General features: G+C 47.0%; 1 protein-coding gene across 1 annotated transcript in view; it reads right to left on the bottom strand.

Annotated features, from left to right (window-relative positions):
- ZHX2 (zinc fingers and homeoboxes 2) overlaps nt 1–7,379 on the bottom strand; it is a 7,702-nt gene extending 323 nt beyond the window's left edge. The window contains 2 exon segments of the mRNA XM_010154709.1: nt 4,873–5,863; nt 5,865–7,379. Of these exon segments, the coding sequence (XP_010153011.1) occupies nt 4,877–5,863; nt 5,865–7,379 (2,502 nt within the window). The 3' untranslated portion in view covers nt 4,873–4,876.
- Between the last annotated feature and the right edge of the window lie 14,980 nt (nt 7,380–22,359).

The raw sequence follows: 22,359 nt of genomic DNA, 5'->3' as shown, positions 1-22,359 counted from the left end.
CCCTTGCTACTACACACTTCAGGCAGATCCTCACGCTGGCCCAGAGACAATGCGCACATGGGCTGGGGGCAGCTACTTTGTGACCACAGGACAGATGGTCCTAAAGGCAAGGTAACTTCAGGTCTCTTTTTATTTTTTTTCCCCCCTTGTTAACCATTTTTGCATGATTTCAGAAAACAATATACAGAGCAGCTCCCCGGCTCACCTACAACTCCTGCACCTACAAAAAGGCTGCACTGTGGACCAGAGATTTTAAAAAAAAAAAAAAAAAAAAAGAAAAGACAAAAAAAACCCCAACCCAAAAAACCCCAACCTTCAAATACTCACCCGCCTACACATATCCCCAGTTCCCAGCACAGAGCAGGGGCTTTACACAGCCAGCACCCACTCAGGCCGGAGCTGCACCATCCTGCTCACCCATCCTGCAGCAGCGCTTATGGAAACCTGAGCTAGCCCGCTATTTCCCACCTCTTAGGAATGTCGCTACTTCCCACAGAAGCAGCCAGCTCTGTCTGGCATCTGCAGCGCAGAAAGCCAAGCACAGGGAAACGGCACGAGCTCGCACCAACACCAAAAGCAGAAGCCGTCTTTGCAGTCCCTCCTTGAACAGCCCCCGGCTCCTCCTAACTCAATGGAACATTTTACTTGCTAGCCTGGACTTCGCTTCCCCGTCTCAAGTCCTTCGCTGCGTTACAGCTTGGGTCGCCGACACCTTGCTGGCTGAGAGGAAATGGAAGTCCTCTGTCCCTCAGCCTCCTGCCCTGAAATGCCTCGGGGTCACCCGAGTTCTGCACAAAACACTGGTCAGTCCCACGCCGACTTCAGGATGGCACCTTGGAGCTCAACACTGGTAACGGGCACTATAGCTAGCTTTATGGATGAAACCCTGAACAACAAGAAAAGCGGGAACCTGGACAGAAAGGGAGCAAAACCCCAGGGCAGTTCACTTTCAGCAGTTTTGGGCACCGAGGAACGCACGGGGCCACCAGCAACATCTCAGCTCCCACAGCGGTGCGGATGGGGCTGGAGACACTAAGAGGACGCAGGTGACCTCTGATGCCCAGTACGATGCACACAGCAGAAGCGAGGGGTGACTTCCTTCAGACTCTTTTCTTCTGGTGTGCGACACCCAGACAGGGTTTTCCAACGGCACTTCTCCACAGAGCAGCGGTCACAGCCATCAAGAGCCAGGGCATGCATCTTCTGGGGGGGGTCCCCCCCCCCCCCCCCGTGAGCCATGGACTTTGGTGCTACATCTTGCAGGGTTTGGGCTTAAAAGAGAGGTCATGACTCAACTCTAAAAAACGAAAGTTTACGGCAGCAGAGGTGGCGGTGGGCAAAATCAGTGTGCTTCTGAGAAAAACCCAAATGCTTTGGGCTGAGGAAATACTGATCCTGGGAAAACCCCATGGGGAGACAACACTGTGAAGAAAACCAGCAGTAGCTGCCAACCGCTCTAGCACGCTCTGGTCCCTCTCATTTAAGACCAGTTTCTGTTTGTCAGGCTTGCACAAGTGAGGACAACAGACCTAATTTTGACCTGTGCTGCTGGAAGGCAGGAATAACTGTTATGGAAAGGGACCTAAAGCGTTGTCTTGATAGAGGAGTTGGGCCTCATTACAAGAGGCTTCATTACGCATCATCTGGGGCATTTTGGGTGATGGCTTCAGTGCACCCTACAGCAGCCACTCAACATCCTGATGGCCCTGGTACTCTACAGGGACAGGTCTCCCAGCCTCACCGTTCAGGAAACGTGACCTACTCCGCAGAGTAAACCCAATTTTGCCAAAAGCTTCAGATATGGACTTAGTAACACAGCCATTTCTTAGCCCAGTTATTTCAGATCCTGGTGTGAATCCTGCTCTTGCTGAGTCCAGGTGCTGCAGCAGAATCTGAACAGGGACCAGTTTTGAAAAACTCAATTTTCTAAGGCTGTAACACAAATACTCCCTAATACTTTGAGAAACTCCTACAGCTACACAATGGAGCAGAGAGTGCCTGAGATGGTCTGTGACAGCTCAAGTTTTACAGAAGCCGCACACAAATGCAGCCAACAACAGGCGTATGGAGATCAATCACTGAAAAACGTTCCCTTCAAACTACGTACATCAAGCTTAGAAAATACCACTATCATGAATATCAGAGGAGCGTGTTTCTTTCAGCAGTGAAAGTTTCACATAATGACTGTGGCTGTGTGAGTCAAAAGAAGTCCCATGTCAGCAGCTCTTCAGTCCATCTCTTACGTGTGGTCAGGACAGCGACATGACCCCTCTAAGGCACCAATGAGTATCATGGTATGAAAAATCAGACTTTTATGTCACAACAGGCAGAAACAAACTCTCCATCAGGTCTTAATGCAGTCTTTGCTTTTGAGTCATACCCTGGATGTCATCTAAGATAACACATTGTAAATTTAACACCAAAGTTTTAGTTTAAAATCACGTAACATAGACTTCATAAAGACAAAAGTGAAAGCTTATCCTGAAGGACAAAGAAGCCAGTAGCTGGGATTTTTCACAGGCCCCATCAGCATGGGGCATAAAGCTTCCAGCTTCTGCATCACAATGCCTGTAACGTGCCTCCATGCAGGCACTTGCATTTCTGGGGTGAGACTTAGGGGGAGAATAAAGGAAAATGAAAGACTTCGGGCTTCTGTCAAGTCCCCAGGCCAGCACGCTGGGAAGGAGGCAAAGAGCAGATGACAAAATGGTCCTCTGATCTTACTGCACGCTCTTTGCAGCAGAAGCCCTGCTCCAGCACATCTCTTCTCAGTAGGTGTATTTTACAAACAACCACTGGAAACCTCCCCATCAAAAGGATAACCCAGCGAAAGTTTAACTGGGAGCGAAGTTATTATTAAAATTCCTCTCTGGTAACACTGGAGCACCTCCACAGCCCTGGAGCTTTATGGTCAGCATCTGTGCCAAGGCATCAAGGCAGCAGGTTGACCCCAACGTACCCTATGCTACTCGCAAGCACAAAAAACACAGGCACCAAAACTACCCCGCTGGAAGAGGGTTTGCAGAGCTTGGCTTCACATACAACAGGTTTGTAAGAAACAGAGGTTTCAGGCAACCCCCGGCTCTTCTACCCTCCTCCCCATTCCCTCACCTAGCCCCTGGTCCGCTGCCTCTCCTCAGTACAAACGTTTATAGCTGGAAGGGGGAAACAATCTGAAATAACAACCCTGAAAAAAGAGGAAAAAAAAAATCCCACAATGCATTTATTCATCATGCATTTGGTTTTAAAAAGAAGATCAAATCCTGGCGCTCCTTTCTTATGTGGCTGCACAACAGTGGCACCCCAGCGTGCCTTCGGCTGATGTTCCCGCATCCTTCCTCCTTTCATCTTCTGCCTTTGCCGCACAGGTAACACAGCCTACTCCTCACATCCCTAATCACCAAGTGCAGCGAGCACCAGGCAGGACAGTGCCTCGCACTGCAGTCTGCAGCTTTGAGGCACTCCGCGATTCAGATACCGTGATAACATTTCTCAAAATCAGAATTTCTCAACATTCAAAATAAAACCACTGCAGGGTTTCCCTTTTCAACCCGGAGAAAACATCCAGGAGACTTTTGGACAAGTATTGTACAAGGAGAAAGTGGAGGGTTCTAGGCTAGCAAGCAGGGCTTGCTCAGGAAACTGCACCTCTGTACAGGTAAGTCAGTTCAAATACCGCCAGCTGCAAGACTGCAAGTCTTCAGTGCAAGTGTGGAGGGACTTCTATCAGTCCTGGCCTCTTTATTTCCTCCTCTTTTTTTTTTTAAAAAAAAAAAAAAAGCTGAAGTATATTACACTTACTGGACACCAGAAAACTACTAACTCTTTCTAAAATGTGTGTTCTGTCACGGTGGTTGTTAAAGCAGGGTGCTGTGCTTTCTGTGGGTACGGTGCAGCTTAAGGAGACTCCAGCTTGAGAGGCAGAGTCCGATCATTCCAGCACAGAATGTCAAAAGCTGCAGTGAACACAATTCAACACCTAAGTCAAGAAATGCTGACAGTGCTTGCTCCAGATTTATACCTGTGTAACTGTGATCAGAAGTGCGCTTCAGGTCTACAAATAACACGTCCTTTCACTTTGTGAAAGATCGTATAAAACTCCTTAAAGACAGGCCCTGCAGCTTGCTTTTAAATTCAGGATCCTGTGAAGAACAGCTGCTAAAACACCCCCAACAGCTTAGTCTGGGCCATTTCCTAAGCCTGTAGAGCGAGCAAGCAGAACAAAGCGGGGTTGGAGACAGTTCTCACCTGCAAGAGGAAGAGAGCACATTTGCATAAGCCACTTCAGTCCCCACAGCATTTTTTTTTTTGCTTGCTGTTGCATAAAGAAGCATCTCTGTCCTGGGCCCTTCCCCCAGTGACCTCCTTTTTTCTGAGCAGGGCAGGATGCTGCAAAGGAAGGACCCGAGGAGCAAAACCAGGCACAGCCTCTATTCGTGAGGAGGTCAATGATCTGTTAGCAAGGGGGATATTAGCAACTAGTGTTACCTACTATTTCTTCGCATGGCTCAGCTGGTATGTTTTACATGAAGCGCTGCAGAGGTTACACAGGTTGTTTAAAGGCAGAAAGCTTATGGTTTCATCACTTATTGCAAACAAAAAAAAAAAAACCCCACACCAAGAAACGTCCCTTATCTGGGACTTGACCCACAAGAAGACAAGAAACAAAGCAACCAGCACTAATCCCTCCCCTACCACGAAGTTGTTTTAATTCACAACCAGGATGGGCCTCCCTTTTGTTCAGGCATCCAGCAGGCACAAGGATCCGGCAGGGGTGGGCTCCAGGGATTTACACTGAAGAGGGGTTAAGGGATGCTGGAAGCACGCCCAGACAGAGGCAGGCGCAGAGAAACAGGGCACCATCAGCATTACCTGTCTATACGTGGGAATTGTCTCCAGATATACTTTCAGAGTCAAAGTCCACCAGCTCTGCCTGGCCCTCAGGTGCCGTTTGGCTCCAGCTGTCCGTACAGTCCGATGCAGCGTCATCCTCGCCCACCGTCACCTCCACCCAGTTGACCTCCGCTGGCTCCTCGTTCTCCTCGCTGCCGTGGCCATCGTGGCTGTTGCACTCCAACCTCTCCGTACCCTCTGCTTGATTCCCCAACAAAGAGTCTTTCAGGGGTTCGCAGTCTCTTTTTGCTCTCACCACTATCTTCCCCCCATTCTCTTCGTTCAGTTTTTTATGCTCCTGGTAATGCTGCCGAGATGCCTCATTACCATTCTTTGGACTCTCCAAGTGTTTTGATCCCTTTTTCTGACTTTGCTCGTTACGACCATCAACAACGTACTGCTGCTGGTACTGGTCAATCCATTTAAGCGACCCCGTTCTTAGCGAAGACCGGTTTTCCTTGAACCAGCGAACTATTTCGGTTCTTGTGAGCCCAGTCTGAGATGCTAACTGGTCATACTCCTGGGGCGATGGCCACTGGGTCCTTGCAAACGTGCTTTTCAGTAGATGAACCTGCTCTTGGGTTTTCTTAAAAGTGGTAGAGGACCCAGATAAAGCACCAGGGAGCTGGGAGCTACTCAGCAGTTCTGCCTGGCTTATTGCACCATTCGGAGCTCCTTGTTCTTTAGTTTTTCTGTAGGATCCCATTGAGTCCAAGACAGCTTGCTCCATGCTATCTCTTATCTTTCTCCGCTCAGAGAACCATGAATCTATCTCCCTCCTACTCAGCTTAGTCTCCACTCGAAGCCTGTCCAATTCTCCTTGGGGAGGGAAAGAACATCTTAGGAAACTCTCCTCAAGGGCTCTAAGCTGCTCTTGGGTTTTCTCTTTGAACCTCTGGGGAGTAAAATCCGCGTATGGGTGAAACGAACGGCCGTGTCGACCAACTGAAGGCGCTATTTGATTTTTTTTTCCCTAAAGCATCGCCAGGGACGTGCACAACGCCCCTTTGACTTCTGTACCTGTGGTCACTGAACCACTTCTTGATCTCGCTCCTGGAGAGACCTGTTGCCTCTATCAGCCGGTAGACTTCTGCATCGTCAGGAAACTGGCTTGCCATGAAACTGGCCTTCAGCTCTGCTATCTGCTCCTTCGTCTTTTTTCGCTCACTGGCTGGCGTCAGTGGCACAGCAGTCAACTTGGCAGGAATCTCAGGCACCTGAACTACATGGGGACGCTTGGCCTCTGGGGCCGTCGATAAGGTCTGTATCGTCCTCTTTTGCCCCTGGTTCGGGGCAACAGCAAGCGTGATAGGTGAACAGGAAACGGTTGAACCATTTGACACGGGAGTCAAAACCAGACCGGTCTGGCCCAGTATCTGACAAGGCAAGGCTGTCTGGAGGATGGGCTGGGGCATTTTTGCAGTTGTCAAAGGAGCTGGCAGGACAGTGATGGTTTGGGGAACTGCCTGGATAGTACCGTTGAACATTTTCTTCCTTGCCTCCTCCACTTCTTCAGGAGACCAACTTATACCATGCTTCAAACGTTGCGTAGCAAACCAGATTCGGATTTGTTCTTCTGGATGTTTGGACGCTGCTGTCAACCAGGACAACTCTGCTTGCGTTGGGTAAGGAAACTTATTAAAGGAGTTGATCATGGTTGCATTAGTGTCCAGTGCAGAGTTGTATTTGGTACTGTTCAGAGGTACTGGGACCTTGGGGACAAGGTTAATATTTGGTGGCAGCTGTACAGAGGGCATAACATGGGCTAACACATCATGGAGAAGGTCTCCATTTATACAAGCAATAGCTTCAGTGGCTTCAGTTAGGATGCGGGGGAGAGTGCCATCCACGTGGTTTTCCGTAACTCCCTCTTCCGCCTTTTTGGAACCCTTCTTGGTTTCCCCTTTAGGCTTTCCCAGTTTCATCACTGGCGTTTTGTTTGCACTAATTCCCCCACGAAGTGAATCGTCACACTCTGTGTTTTCTGGCCCACCGCCCGTGACGGCGACATCGTTAGCGGTGGTCTCAATGGACTGCTCTAGAACAGTCTGATTATTGCGTTTAATTAATTTTAGTTTGAAGTTAGTCTCTCCTGGGTGGTATTTCGCGTTGTGGTCAGATAAAGAATCGTATTTTTTGGTTGTGAAGTTGCATTCAGCACAGACATACAGGGGGTTGAGAATGACATTTGGATGCTGAGTGTCAACATGCTCTGTAAATTCATTTAAGTTTTGTGTTGAGTAAGGGCAGTATTTACACTCATAACCACCCTGGGGTTTCTTAGACTGATTTTCAGCTGGGGGCTTTGCCTCAACCACTTCGCAGTCTTTGACTGAGCTTTCTGAAGGCCAATTTTTTTTAGAGTCCTGCTGTGGTGCACCAGCCCCCTTCTCTTTAGGAGCCTCTATGCCCTCGGCACCTTCCTGCTCCGTGACTTCAGAAGTTCGCACCATACAGGGAGTCGTTGACTTTCTTTTGCTAGCCATGGCAGCCGCTGGCAGTGGGCCGTCCTCCCAAATGGTGACTTTTTTTGACAGGCTGAGCAATCAACTCAGAAGATCTTGCAAATGGCTCCAACCTTCCTTGATTATTTTGCTCTGTTCTGTTTAATGAAGAATTTCCACCCCAGCTGTGATCATCGGCTCCACCAGCAGACCTGTCAGCTGCATGACACCTGTGAAACAAAGCATGCACCGTGAGGCACTGATCTATAAACCACAGAGTTAGCAGAAAGCCACAGCTCAAGATACGTGCATTTACAAGGCCATCTGAGACAAAGCTGAACTCTTCCTCCCCCTCCCCATCATCGACTTAAGTCAAAAATCTTCCCACAAAGAGTAAAAGCAGTGGATAATGTGCAATAAAGTGTGCCACAGGTAGAAAACGACTTTGAAACAAACAGAATGAACAGGCAGGGGATTTTAATCTCCACTAGACAAAATGTGTTCAGCTGGAACAGAAAGAAGATACTGCTATAAATACTGTACCTTTTTATAGAAGCTGCAGCTTCTATTAATTGTTATTTTGAAGCCTGCAGATTTGAAATTGAGTGCGATTTATATTAAACTTAATTACTTCCCACTGTCACTTACCTTGTAAATATGTCTACTAAATTATTGTGGTTACTAATGACGGGTGATTTCTAAATAAAGCTATAAGGTCTGCCTTGGTTGTAAAAGTAAAGGCAGAAAGAAGAGTTAATGCAAATCAACACTTTCAAAGGTCTGCGTCTTGAGGTGGGTTCAAAGAAACTGCAGCAGATCTGTAGGGGCCTAACAAGTAATTTCTGGAACAAGTTTCCTTAAATCACCACTTTTCACTCAGTATTGACAAAGGTAGCTAGCAAAGGTCATAGAAGCCCTTAGATACCTTTTAAACAGGGTCCCTTCCTGTGACCCTGCAGATATTCTCATCAAGCCCTGATTTGTGCACTTCACCCCCTACAGAATTAAAAAAAAAAAGTAAATCCATTTTTAAGCATGATTCATACGTTGAAGTGGTCTTGGAAGTTCCCAAATGCAAGAATTCTGCAAAGCATATTTTTAAAAGGATCTGAGGTCAACATCGGTAAGCACAACTGCACAGAAAAACTACACCATCTTAGGATCTACTCATCGGGAGCAGAATTTAGTTGTCAAAACAGTTTCATGAATTGGAAAAAAAAAAGTCCCACTTTTATTTGACGAGATGCCTTGTCTAATCAATCCTTGACTCCAATTTGCTACTCCTCCTGATCATACAAGCTCTGGATTTCTAGTAGTCCCATTCCTGACAGAAAAGTAATCTTTTACAGTTAAGGAGTCCATGGGACAGGGTGGGGAAGCCACCAGGGTCTCTATACTGGAGGAGGATGGAAAGTGGACATTTGCAGAGTGGGTAAGACCTGCACTGATTTTTGTAGAAGTGTATTCAATGGAGAATCTGAACTAGAGATCTAGTAGAAAGTGTCCCTGCCCATGGCAGGGGGTTGGACGAGATGATCTTTAAAGGTCCCTTCCAACCCAAACCACTCTATGGTTCTATGATCTCGTGTCTAACCAAACGCAGATATTCTCATTGTGAGGCCTGTAAATGACAAGCTGCCTCCCACACCCAGCAGACATGAAGATCAAACGAGATAAAAATCCCACTGCAGTTACATCTGGAGACATCCAACATCAGTGGGCTCATAACCACCTCACTGCTGTCCTTGAACCTGCTCCTCTCGCTTGTGTGTTGCCACAAGAGCCAGAAACAGCTGCTGTAAAAGTGGCCGCTAACCTCTCAGCTCTGTTTGCAGCTGATGACTACTCTGCAGGTCTCTAGAGCATATTTCTGCTAATCTGCCCGTCACAGATCATACCGCTCCTGTATATATGGAAACTCATAATCATATTACTGCCAGAGGAAGCGGCTCCAGCTGGGGATAAGAGCAGGGATGGCGACTTCCAGCTCCATGCCCTCAAAGCCCAGCGTGAAGCTGTTCTCCATGCAAGCTGCGAATTCCCTGTGAAGCACCTTTGCGGGTACTCTTGCGAAACAAGCCGTGAAGCGCTCAACATGCATGTGCCGGGGGAAGATGTGCAGAGACGCTGTCTGTTACACTGCGGGTGTCCCAGCACACCCGCAGGGTGCTCTGCCTTCACAGCCACCGTCACCCACCCACCTTCAAGGCCAGACTGGATGTGGCTTTGAGCAACCTGGTCTAGTGGAAGGTGTCCCTGCCCATGGCAGGGGGGTTGGAACTAGATGGTCTTTAAGGTCCCTTCCAACCCAAACCATTCTATGATTCTATGATGATTGACAGAGACCACGGAGGCTCCCGCACACTCGCTCCAGTCGGTGAAGCACTGGAACATCTGGTTGACTTTCAAGGGTGCGTTAAAGTTCCGTGTGCTTCCCTGGGAAATGGAGCATCTTTGCTCAGCTCCGTGAAGAGGGGATGGGGGGGGGGCTCGCAGGCTTACAGCTCTGCCTCGGTCACGACGACACAGTACCATTTCCCTCTAACCTGGGACCACCACCACAGTCATCATCATTCCCCAAAGCATTAGTACCTCTGAGCCAACGCCTCCTCTTCTGTTTCCTTTTTTCCTTCTCCCTTTTATTAATAAACAAGCAGATGAACAGCAGGAGAAATGATGCCTGGTTTTCTACAGATTTGTGCTGACTGACCTTTAAACTGGATTACACTGAATATTCTCTATTATTGCCACATATTCCTTCAAAACTCCCTTCTACTTCCCCTCACAATCGCCCTCCCGCAGAGTTTTTTGGCTGTGATCTGTGGCTTGCTGTGTACCACTGCAGACAGGATCAGAAGCTCGAGACAAACATGCAACCGTCCAAACACCCATCTTCCTGGCCACCCATTTTTAATAACGATTGCAGAAAATTAACTGTCCGTGAATCTTCTTCCCTTGTACCCCAGTTGGCTGAAACAGGCCAAAAGGTGAGAGAAGGGCCAGAATGGGCTCTGTAAGCCTGGCTGCTGCTGGAAACAGAGTGAAGGTGATCAGGTCACCTCGCTCTGCCCCGAGGATCCCACTACGCTCGTAACATTTTCTTTCACAGATAAGGGAAAGGAGGAGCAAGGCCCCTGGGACAGGTCAGTGGAAAAGAGGATGGAGCCACAGCTCCCGAGATGCTCCTCCGCAGCTCACTCTCCCTTCTCAGGCCATGCAGCTGCACCTAATGGTCTACTCCTGTTCTGATGTATAACCTGCAAAATTCATGTGGCAAAAGGAAGAAAATTCAAAAGAAAGAGCAAGGCTTATTTATATTTCACTGAATATCCCCCTCCCACAGAAGAAGAAAGAGCTAAGAACAAAAAAGATAAAGGAATGGGATGGAAGAGAATGAGTGGAGAATGAGAAACAGCTAGGTTACAACTTTGAATCAAAGGTTTCTTAAAAGCCAGACTAAATGCTTTGAACTCCCCAGTCTCTGGAAGCTCAGTGAGCTCTCTGCTGCATTGAGTTGCTATACTGAGCTCCCACCTTTCATGAGGAAACAAGGATCAGCCCCAAGCAAGGATGCTCTGATACAGAGAAAGGGCCAAGGTCCCTCCAAAACATATATAAACAGGTGGACAGGTGAAAAATTCTGCCTGCTACAGTTCTACTACAGATTGTTTCTTTTCTTCCATCTTCTATTCAACAGAGTAGTTTTCTCTATGTCCAATTGCTAGTTTGCTAACTCCACACTTCAAATAGTTTTTCTGCCGCTTGAGAATCACTATCCACCACCACAGAAATCAAGCCCAAGCCAAATGCTTCTTTTTGAAGGTCAGTAACAAAAACAAATGAGTTTCAGTCTAAGATGCACAATTTTGTGGGGAAGGGGGGGAACGCTCATGACCAGCCAGAGACCATCTTTGTCCCTTCAGCCAATGTCCTGAAGGAGGATGAGGAAACAAGGCCCAACACCTGCACATGCGAGGACAGTTTATTAGTACCTCCAAGCCACAGGCTCTCCAGGACCTCCATAAGGATCTCATCTGGGATAAATCAATACAGTTGGCTAAGGAGGATGGACCCCACGTGGCACATCTCCAGGAGCTGCATCCCATATGCTTGCAGGGGCTGCCACGTCTCATCCGAGGATGTCAGAGAAATCACCAGAAGCATCTCACAGCTTTCAAACAGACAGCTTTAAACACACAGTGTTGCTCCTCACAAAGCTGCTAAATGGTGCTGCTTCAGCATCGTTTTTTGGGCTGCTGCCACTGTGGGGTGCCCACAGGCATGGGGTGTAGGGATGCTGCTGGCAGGTACCCTGCAGTCAATGCCCCCGGATACGAGGAGGGAAGGCAAGCCCTCATCCCTGCAGCTCACCTGCCATGCTGTAGGAGATTGGAAAAAACCAAAATTAAACCCACCTATTTTAAAAAAAATTTCTAATGACCAAACACACAAAGTACAGCAAAAGGCAAACAAGGCAAAAACAAAAGTGCTTGGCTCCAAGCAGACAGCTGCCATCACGAACGGGGTCCAAAACAAACCACGCAGAGCCCATGCGCAGTAACAAGAGCTTTTGGTTTGCTTTGCTTCAGCAAAACCACCTGGGATGGGAGCGTACGGGTCAGAAGCAACACGTTCTTTTACATCTATCTTCCCAAAAGTGTGTCACAGCAGTTACGTGAGGCCGGAGGCTGGTTTTGTTTAATTAATGAAATAACCCAGCCACAGTCTTCTGATCTTTTAAACCCTTTTTAAACTGGCTCCGGAGCATCCAAGGTGAGAATGAAGTGGGACCTAACCCGGAGACTCTGCACGACTGAGGGAACGCCACATTTCCTACCTCATCATCTGGCCTCAGGCTGGGGAAACTGTGAAGAACCACACAGGGAAAATAAACCATGATTTTAGGCCCTGCTGGCACCAGAAAACGTGCAGCAATGCTACCTTCCAGCAGGAAAAGATAACTGTGCAGTTCAAGCAAAGGGATGGAAAAAATAATAAACCGAAAAGCTTTCTCTTGCTGTACCACTCCCATCTTTCCCTTGTGCACTTGGTTAGTTTTATAACTCACCCCCCAAAAAGTAAATACCTGGGTAGAGACTGAACCCCTTTTCTGCAGTGCTGTTCCTGCACGAGCTCCTCTGAGGTGGTGGCAGAGTGGGATTTTTCCATGGCAGCTGGGACACAGCCCAGTTGCACAAAACATCGGCCAAAACCTTGTGAGCTGTAGTCTGAGAAAAGCTCTCCAAAAACAACCAAATGTGAAGGGATGTCAAATTAAAAAGCAGGGAAAACCTTAACTTGAGCAGGAAGGGAAACATGCACCCGAAGTATCACCACTCGGTGCTGCATCCTGCTTCCAGCCAAGGGCTGAAGTAATACAACTGAGGCTGAAAGAGACTGAACCCTCCACCCAGTGCAAATGGGTCTTTACTTTTCACAGATATACCTTGCTTTTTAAAGGGGAGAAAAACCCCAAAACCATTTTAGTGACAGTTGTGTGATTTGCCAATAAAACATTCCCTATTTTTCATCCTACTGCATCATTTGCTAGCATAGAGTTCCCAGCATCTGGACTCATCCAAAAAATGAACAGTGGGAAAGCAGCCACCACAAGGATACCTGTAAATCAGTGCAGAAATATAGGGGGTTTCACTTGCAGGGGCCAGCTTCAGGGGTGGAAGCATTTTAATGCTCTGCTGCTTGGGAGCTCAGTCTCCGTGAAAAACATCCGCTCTGCGACACAGGACAAGCAACAGCAAAAATGACGTCCTTGTTATTTAAAAGTAAACAACCACCCCAACCCTCAAAAAACCCTCCCCCACATCTGAACATGATGTGTAATGCCACAAAGGTACAAACTCCTCCTTAGGCTTTCCCATGCCTCTTCCCCAGCTGGGGGATGCAGGAGTAACAGGAGGTGTGCCACACAGGACGGAGCAGAGCTCACTACAAAGGACTTGTTGGACAAGTCTTTTAGACCCTGAGGTTTTTTTGGATACTGTCCCACTCTGTCACACAACAAGCAGACCTCAGCACACCTCTGTGTGGATGCCATGCCCTGCCCTCAGATGCTAGCCAGGCTACTGCAGCAAACGCCACAGCCTGCTTTTAAACAGACACACCACCCGTGCCAAATTTTCCCCTGAGCTGAAGAATGTGCAACCCCTTCCAGGACGTGTGACCAACTGCACCGTGATGGACCTCAGTGGGTCTGTTGGTTTCTGGTCAGCTTCAACGATGGTCCTCTCCTTGCAACCTCCCAGGCTTGCGGGTCCTAGGCTCGCCCAGGACTCAAAAGCATGTCCCTGTGAGCATCTCTGCTTTTAACACTTGACTCCAACCTGCGTGGCTGCCCAGAAATCACACCCATGGAGCCAGAGCAGAGCAGAAATTAACTGGTATTACTTGACAGCATCATAACCACCCCCCACGACCATCTACTCTTCACCCAACAAAGGTTGCAACGACACAAGCACACGCAGCACAGAACGGAGCTACCATCCTCCTCCCCACCAGAGACACTGAACTCACATTCTTTAATGTTGTGGTAATATTATTCTCCTACAAATCCAAGGATGAGAGGGGAGACACACATTTCGTGGTGCAAAAAACGAACATGCTTAGGATGATGTTTTTCCTTCCTTACAACCGTTTTTAGCACGCAGCTACTACAGTAATATCAAAAAGCACATCAGCAAGTGCAGCAAAAAAGTGCTGTTGCTCTCCACTGTGATAAAACACTTAAAAACATTGCTTAATTATATGCAGGAGAATATACAGAAGCAAACCAGGGCAAATGATTCCTGCATGATGGATCAGGATGGTAACGATTTATAGCAGAAAAACACTGAAAGAAAGGCAGGTTTTGTGAACTACGGAGCAGAGCATTTAAACCAGCATTTAAGTCACAGCAGCCTACACCTCCAACACTTCTGCAGTTCTTTGTAAGCGGAATAAAACACAATTAGTGGGAAGGTATACAGATCATTACAGCAATAAGTTTTGCAGACGTGGAAAAAATACATTTGAAAGTGCCATACATTCTCAATTCGCATCATGTCAGTGTAGACATTTCTAATTAGAAAAAACCCCACACAGATGTTGGTAGCAGGGTGCCATGGCCATGAATTTTTGTCTACGCAATTGATATGCCTTCTTTTAAGGACCAGAGGCTCCCACCTTTCAAAGGCGATCTGCAAAGCAAACCCCCCGCCCTCCACCCCCAGGACTCCCGACTCCCCAGCAACGCATCCTGTGAAACTGGGTGTCAGCACATCTGAACGGGGCAGGAGGAAACCCAGCGCACATCCCGCCTCTACTCTGCACCCCTACGGCACGGTCACCGAGACGCTCGGTACAAACAGAGATAAAACAAAAACGGGGGTGGTCAGTGGAGGTGGGCCGAGGGTAGGACGAAACGGTTTCAAAAGGCACCGAGAGTAGTAGCAAACCACGGAGAACCGTGTGCCTAAGCCAGGCTGTTTGAAAGCTGCCTCTTTACATCAACAGCTCAGCTGCAATACGACCACGGTGCGGAGATAAAGAAACTTATTCTGGAAAACACAGATATTCTGGGAAAAAAGCCCTCTGCGGGCTCTACCAGAACAGGTTGCGGCAGGCAGTACTGTGCAACAGGCACATTTCAGAGTACATCTCTCTCAGGCTATTCCTTAGAACTAAAGTGTTCTCATTCATGCTGCAAAAAGCCAAAGACACGGGGAAATTGGTGAGTTTTCTGTGCTGCACGTTGTACGAACGTCAGGGGCCAACCTCTTCCCTGAAAAGGGAAAGTTGAACATTGTGTGCTGTGAATTTTCTGTTATAACTACTCATCTGCAAATCGCTGGCTTGTATTTTTTTTTTCCTTTTTTAAATATGCAGGCATAAGTTTAGTTGCTAAAATCTAGGCCTGATTTTAGCATTTTTCTCTCTGAAAAAGTAACAGAGTAACATCTACTCAGGATGAAAAACATCACCTTATGGACTGGTTCGTGTCCTGAATCAATTTTTATATTGTACCAACAGTCACCTGTCCCATCCAAGGACAGTGGCCTTCACCTCAGGTCCAGCCAGAGATGATCCCTCTTCTAGGACAGGGACCAGGTGACAGGAGGGAAAGTACCACAGTGCCAAGGTGGGGACAAAAGTCCAGGTTTTCTTGCTTCCTGGCCACTGCTTTCTCCTCAAAAAAAGGGCTGGAAGCCCACAGTTTGCACATGAAATGCAGCACATGGACAACCACACGCAAGGGCTGCAGCTCCCACTGGTTTCTGAAGTTGGCACAGTCCAGAAAAAGTTGTTTTTCCCCTGTAGCATGAGCTTCTGCCAGAGACTTTTTTTTTTGAACACATGGCCTAGCTGGTGCCCTCACCAGAGTCGCTCAGGGACACAAAGGGACCCAAAATCTCAGTGGCAGTATGACTCCGCACGCTCAAAACCCAAAGGTGTTAGTGGGCGAGTTCCTGGAATCTCACTTTCTCTTTTGGGAAGGAAAAATATAAACCGACCTCTTCCAAGAAACAAAGTGTATGAACCACCCCTGCAAGATACAGCTGGATACATCAGCAGATGTTCTCAACACCCGCAGGGGGGATGAGCCTCTGCCCAACGCCCTCCATCAGTGGCTTCCAGGGGCAGCAAGCTCCAAAGATTAGTCATGTACTGTGTCAAAATCACCTCCTGTAATCAGTGGTGTGTTTAGTCCTAGGGTGGGTACCATGTTCATAAGAGAGAAATAAAGAACAAACAGATTTCTTAAGAGAGAAATAGAAACACTATAAAAACATTCCTTCTAATTAGTTTAATTACTTGTCTCTGCAGCTCACTGAATCCTGATCATTGCATTGTATTAAAGTCACTGGATTTAAGTACTTCTTCATACTGAGTTTTTATCCAGCACCATGTGGTGGGATGACAAGAGACTCATACACACAAACCAAAAATTATCTGTAGACACCATCTTTAGCTACAAGGGTAAAACCTGAATATATCCACCTTTGATTTTATGCAGGAACAAACAGTTTATTCTGTTTGAACATTCAGCTTCATTTCTTTTCAGGTATGCTTTTAAAGTGTGAAATTTTCCTAAAAATGGAAGTATGTAAGAAAAGTACTCTCTGCTTAAAGAACTTTGAAGTAGTCACTTCCCATTTGCTAAGATCAAACATCTTAGCAGGTATGTTTGGTTCTTTTTCTCCTTCATGTCATCATTCCATGACATTGCCACCCAGATGGGGTACAGCTGCATACGTTTTACCATTATTTGTTATTATATATGCTCTCTCTTTAGATTTATTGTTTTCATAGGGACACTATCACAGCTAAATGCCTCCAAAGCAGGAAGATAGGTTACGACAGAATCAAGATATTTGATTTCTTTACTCCATGGGCTTACAAAACTTAAACAACATTACAAAAGTTTTCCTGCGTTAGTACTTCACACACCGCTTGTCTCCCTTGGCAAATCCTTCTGCTCTGGGAACCACAGTACAGCCGTTAGTCAGCTGAGGGTCAATTATTCAAATGAAATTATCAAGGCACTCACAAATGCTTTTGCAGGTGAACTGCAATGGGAAAACAAAATGTAAGTCACGCACACATCCCTCTTGCATGGCTGTGGGGTAGGCATAGGCTCTGAATTTCTCAAAAGCTTTCACTTCTAAAGAAGTGGCCCCTAAAGCCCTGCATCTCTGGGCTCAGATGGCACACATCCCAGCATGGAAGAGAGGAAAGCACCCAGAGGGTGTGATGGAGGGGAAAGAGGGAGGGCTGAGGCCAGGAGGCAATTCAGTGACCACTTCTCAGGAGGCTTTAGAGTAGAGGCAAAGAAAAAGATGAAATCCACGTCACCAGCATGTTGGGTCTGAATGAGACAGGCAATACACGCAGACTTACAGGATGTCTGGCCATCGCCGTTGTCCAACACGGGGAGCATCCCTTGCATCAGCCTCATCCAACACAACCGCAGCACTGAAGGAGTGTACGGAGCTCCCAAAAGAGAGGAAGGAGCTCAATAATTAACACAAAACATTAGTAACCTGTGTGTGTCTATAGCTGCACACCTCCCCCTTTGACTCATTCACAACGTGTTAGAAAAATGCAGATGGTTTGTGATTTATAATGCTGATGAGTCACTGTACCTCTTTCTTCTCCAGCCCCCCCCCCCCAAGGGCTTCTGTGTATCTTCACGTTCCCAGATGAGGGGTACAGATGAGAGGATAAAACACTACAAGCAGACTGGCACAACGTCTCCCTCCCACAGAATGGTTTTCACCGTGTCCCCCCCGCCCCCAACACCGCTATTCTCTCCTTCCCCCCGTTACCCTCTCCACTCCTCTACACTCCGGTGAACTCAACGGCTATCGCTTCAAGTCATCCAGACTGACACTGTTATGCACTCTTCTGCACTGCCAGGAAAAGCTTCAGTGCACAGTAATTTCCCCTTTTAAAACATTAGGTCTGGCTTCTAATTGTAATGCCTAAAAACACACACTTCCTGAGTGAAAGCCTTGAGCCACAATGCCAAACGCCATTGAAGGAAGCCCCAGATCAGGGTCTGGGGTACAAAGTAGTGTCTCGGAGCCCACCACACCGAATACGTGCACAGCGACGCAACAGAAACATTCACCTCAACGTTTCCAAAAGCAGGAATTTCAACACATCTCCTTTGAAACCAACCACTCCTGGAAATTGCCAGATGGATTTTTACAGCACTCCAACACTCAGTGTCCTCCACACTCAGCCAGAGGATAATCAAACAAATCTGATGTCAAAGGCACTTCAGGACAACTCCAATTTTAAGCACATGAGCAGTCAGCCATTGGCCTGACTCTCATGGTTCAATACCCTGATGAACCAAGGAGGCAAACCTCAGGCCTCCCACGGCAAAATGCCACGTTTCTGTCTGGGGGTGCAAACAGACCTCTATGCACGTACCGCTGCTAGCCCGAAGCAGCACATTGCAGGCACCCGTGCTGCCTAAGACCATGGACAGGTTGGGTCCCTCGCCCGCTAGCCAAAATCAGATGGACCTTAAACTGCTGCCAGATGATGCACACGTGTCTCCTATCCTGGATCTCTATTCAGGAAACTCCTGTGATACAGATGAATCCCTGTATCGCTGGGAAAATACATCTCCTTCCTCAAACCTGATAAAATTTCTTCCCAACCACAGCTGGTGCCCACTCTCCCAGCCAAGACAGACACAAAAAGTGGGTAGGTAAGGTCAGCAGGCCACATCTCTGCTGTCCCAGCACGCAGGAGAGGCAGCTGCTGCTGGTTAAGAGGAATGAAACACTCAGAAGAGTACTTGCCCATGCAGTGCTTTGCATCAGCCTGACCTCCTCGCCTCCCTTCTGCTCTGGTGATTTGGTTCTGCTGAGGGGCTTTGTGAGTGTCTTGGTGCAAATAACGTTCACCCTCATCTTGTCACATTTTACATTCAATTTTGTTGTGTTCTACTTGCTTAAAGAAAAGACTTTCAAAAGTAGCCTTTTATCAGACCATTAAAAACACAGTTCCACATCTGGAGGCTTTTATTCTCTAAAAGCAACGACACAACTTTCACTGACTATGTAAGATAGGTATCTTCACTATAGCCTTTCCCCCCATGTAGAGGGCTGCCTTAGACAGTTAGTGACCTATGATGATCAGAGGATCCCACTGGCCCACTATTCAGAGGCTTTACAGCTGTTAAGGCACCTATCCTCACAGCAGGCCTGTGAACTAAGGCACTGCTATCATCCCCATGGCTCAGATGGGCAATTAAGGCATGAAGAGAGTGTGGCTGAGGCTTCGTTAAATGGCCAAGTCAATTTACAGCTTGCTGCCACCAAAAGGGATGGGGTAGCGACAGCACAAAAATCACGCCTTACCCACGGCCTTCAGCAGCGCTGGAAACCGCATCCAGGTTCTCTGTGCTACTGCTCCATCCTCCAGTAAATTCAGGTTATCCTCCTGGCTCACAAGTTGAAAATATTTAACAGCTCCTGCAAAAGGAGCTGGGACTCTTAGAATAGGTCCCAGCCAACAAGCACCAAAGTCACAAAAACACTGCAACTCTCACTCACCAGCGGGCTCATGGGAGGAAGCAAAAGTCTGAAGATCAAAGGTCTGAAATATCTGCCTTCCCTCAGAAATCACTCATCAGGCCAGGTGCACGTACACAGTAGAGAAGCCCGTTTGCTTCTGACAATGCCAAACCTCCCTCAGTCCTTTCATGAGCTAAAAGTTGTGTTTTGCTACAGCAAACGGGCATTTGCCATCTTTGCCTGGCAAAACTGCACCAATTCCTCCTGGTCTTCCTTTGCTTCATTGCTACAGTTCAGGAAGTCTTCCCTTTTCCACTTTTTTTTGGCCTAAATTCTAGAAAAATTTAGTGTTGTAAGGAGCATTTTCAAATGAGGAAGACCTCATGTGGAATAATTACTGGAGGTGACTTGGAATGTAAACTTATGTTCACATTTTAAGAAATGGAACAGCACGGAAGAGACTTCCAGGGTGGAGTGAGGCCGATATGCAGAGAATCTGTACCATGGTAATTCCTCAGGCAACCCTAGATGTTAGCATCACCCAGCCAACAAGCACCAAAGTCACAAAAACACTGCAACTCTCACTCACCAGCGGGCTCATGGGAGGAAGCAAAAGTCTGAAGATCAAAGGTCTGAAATATCTGCCTTCCCTCAGAAATCACTCATCAGGCCAGGTGCACGTACACAGTAGAGAAGCCCGTTTGCTTCTGACAATGCCAAACCTCCCTCAGTCCTTTCATGAGCTAAAAGTTGTGTTTTGCTACAGCAAACGGGCATTTGCCATCTTTGCCTGGCAAAACTGCACCAATTCCTCCTGGTCTTCCTTTGCTTCATTGCTACAGTTCAGGAAGTCTTCCCTTTTCCACTTTTTTTTGGCCTAAATTCTAGAAAAATTTAGTGTTGTAAGGAGCATTTTCAAATGAGGAAGACCTCATGTGGAATAATTACTGGAGGTGACTTGGAATGTAAACTTATGTTCACATTTTAAGAAATGGAACAGCACGGAAGAGACTTCCAGGGTGGAGTGAGGCCGATATGCAGAGAATCTGTACCATGGTAATTCCTCAGGCAACCCTAGATGTTAGCATCACTAGGGGAACTTGTTGTGCTGACTCTCCAAGGAACTGCATGGAGGGAAGTGGAGACACCGCAGCCAGGCTCTGTACTGATATAGGGACTTGCAGCTTATCAGCTCCATAGTACCTTCATATTTGATACCCTGGGTCAACAGTCTGTCATCTTTCAACAAAATACTGTCCTCTAGGTGAAATTTGTGCATTACAATCTTATTGTAATACAAAACCACACCTCCATCCCAAAAGCTACCCAGCTCCAAGGTGTGACCACCCCTCACTGAGTGTGAGCTCTGAATTTTTGCTAGCCTATACCTTTAAAAGCCAAGCAAGAATATCTTACGCCTATCATAAAGATATGTGTGACTAGAGCCACTCAAGCTCCACCTGAAAGGTAAAAAAACCCTATAAAAATGGCTTAAGAGAGGAGGGGTGTTGGGGAAGACACCATCGCAGAGCACCTCTGACCTCCAGGATCAGTCGACGGGGCTGAGCTCTCTTCCTTCCCACATGGATGCCTTGGATGAGATTTAATCTCTTAGGAAACTTAGAAGTCTCTCTATATATTTTATGTTGCTATGTTACTCGAGTAGTTTTATGTTGTTTATGTCACCATAATACTTGCACTTACATTTGCAGACAGCGTATCATCACCGGCAATCCAAAAGAACCTACACTTCTGTTGCCTCAGTAAATCGCACTATTCGTTAGCCTAGCCGTGAGAGTTCTTACTGAGCACAACCAAACTCCTTAAGTCTGGCCGTGCTAGATCACTGAACGTGACTAAACCAACAGTGCATCATGTTATTCGTGGATCCCTAATCGTGACAGTTCAGTACAATGAATGTGACTGGACTTAGGGCGTGTGAATAGGGCACCACTCAGAATTTAAATCCAGCCCCGCTGATAATCTGAGGATAAACTGGAACGCAAGGGGTTTATTTTCTGCCGTTCTACTTTGCCTTTTAACGCATCACCTCATGACAACCCTATCGCATCCAAAGTCTGTGGGCACCATCAATACCTGTTCTCTTCTCTCTCTCTGGCTCCAAAATCACTAGGAGAGTTGGCCCGCATCTTTCAGCCCAGGGCATTATTTTTTCCTGCTGTTGGTAATACATGTCGCATTATCCCTTCATCAGTTCCTCAGTCAGCTCTGAGGTCAAATCCTGATAAAGTGACGCTCTAAAAGATTCTTAGCTACTGTTTTCCATCATCCTAATCACATGCTGTGCCTGTTGAAGTTGGTTTATTACATCTGCTGTACTTCATCTCCTGACAAATCCCACTTAGATCACCTCTGCACATCATTTTCCCCTTATTGGCTTCAAATGTTATCTCAGCACTTTGTTTTCAAAACGTATTTAATTATCTCCCCTTCCCTTAGTAAGGGCCCAGACCTCATACCCATACAAAATACTTTGCTCCAGTATAATCCTACAAACTGTGCGACAGGGGACCTACCATACATTCAGCAGAAGAGGCAAAAAGACAATGAACAGCAAGTCCACCAAGATACTTTGAAACATCTGCAGGCTTTCCCTTCACTGCAGGTCACAAAATGCTCCCCCCAGCTCACTGGGCATTTAAGGCATCTAATACAAGACCAAAAGCCACCAACTACTGTCTGTCATCGGAAACCAGAAGCCAGCTGAAGCATCACTGATGCTGCAGATGCCTACACCCTTTGAAGCTTGACATGAATAGTTGCTTGGAGCTGAAGCTGTTCACGAAGTAACACTGTTCTAACTTCTTCTGTCATCCAACAAATGTGCACCCAATCAAATATTTATCTTCCTAAGGAAAAATCACAGATTATACTTACAATTTTTAAATTAAAGAAAGAAAAATAATAATAAAAGAAACCATTAGAAAGCCTTTCAAAACTGTGCTTGCTTATGGGGAAAAGGCCTGTCTCGC

This window comes from Eurypyga helias, unplaced genomic scaffold (genome assembly GCF_000690775.1).
Source record: "Eurypyga helias isolate BGI_N326 unplaced genomic scaffold, ASM69077v1 scaffold2437, whole genome shotgun sequence".
Taxonomy (NCBI): Eukaryota; Metazoa; Chordata; class Aves; order Eurypygiformes; family Eurypygidae; genus Eurypyga; species Eurypyga helias.
Note: the sequence above shows the minus strand (reverse complement) of the source record. Positions and strands in the feature narration are given on the sequence as shown.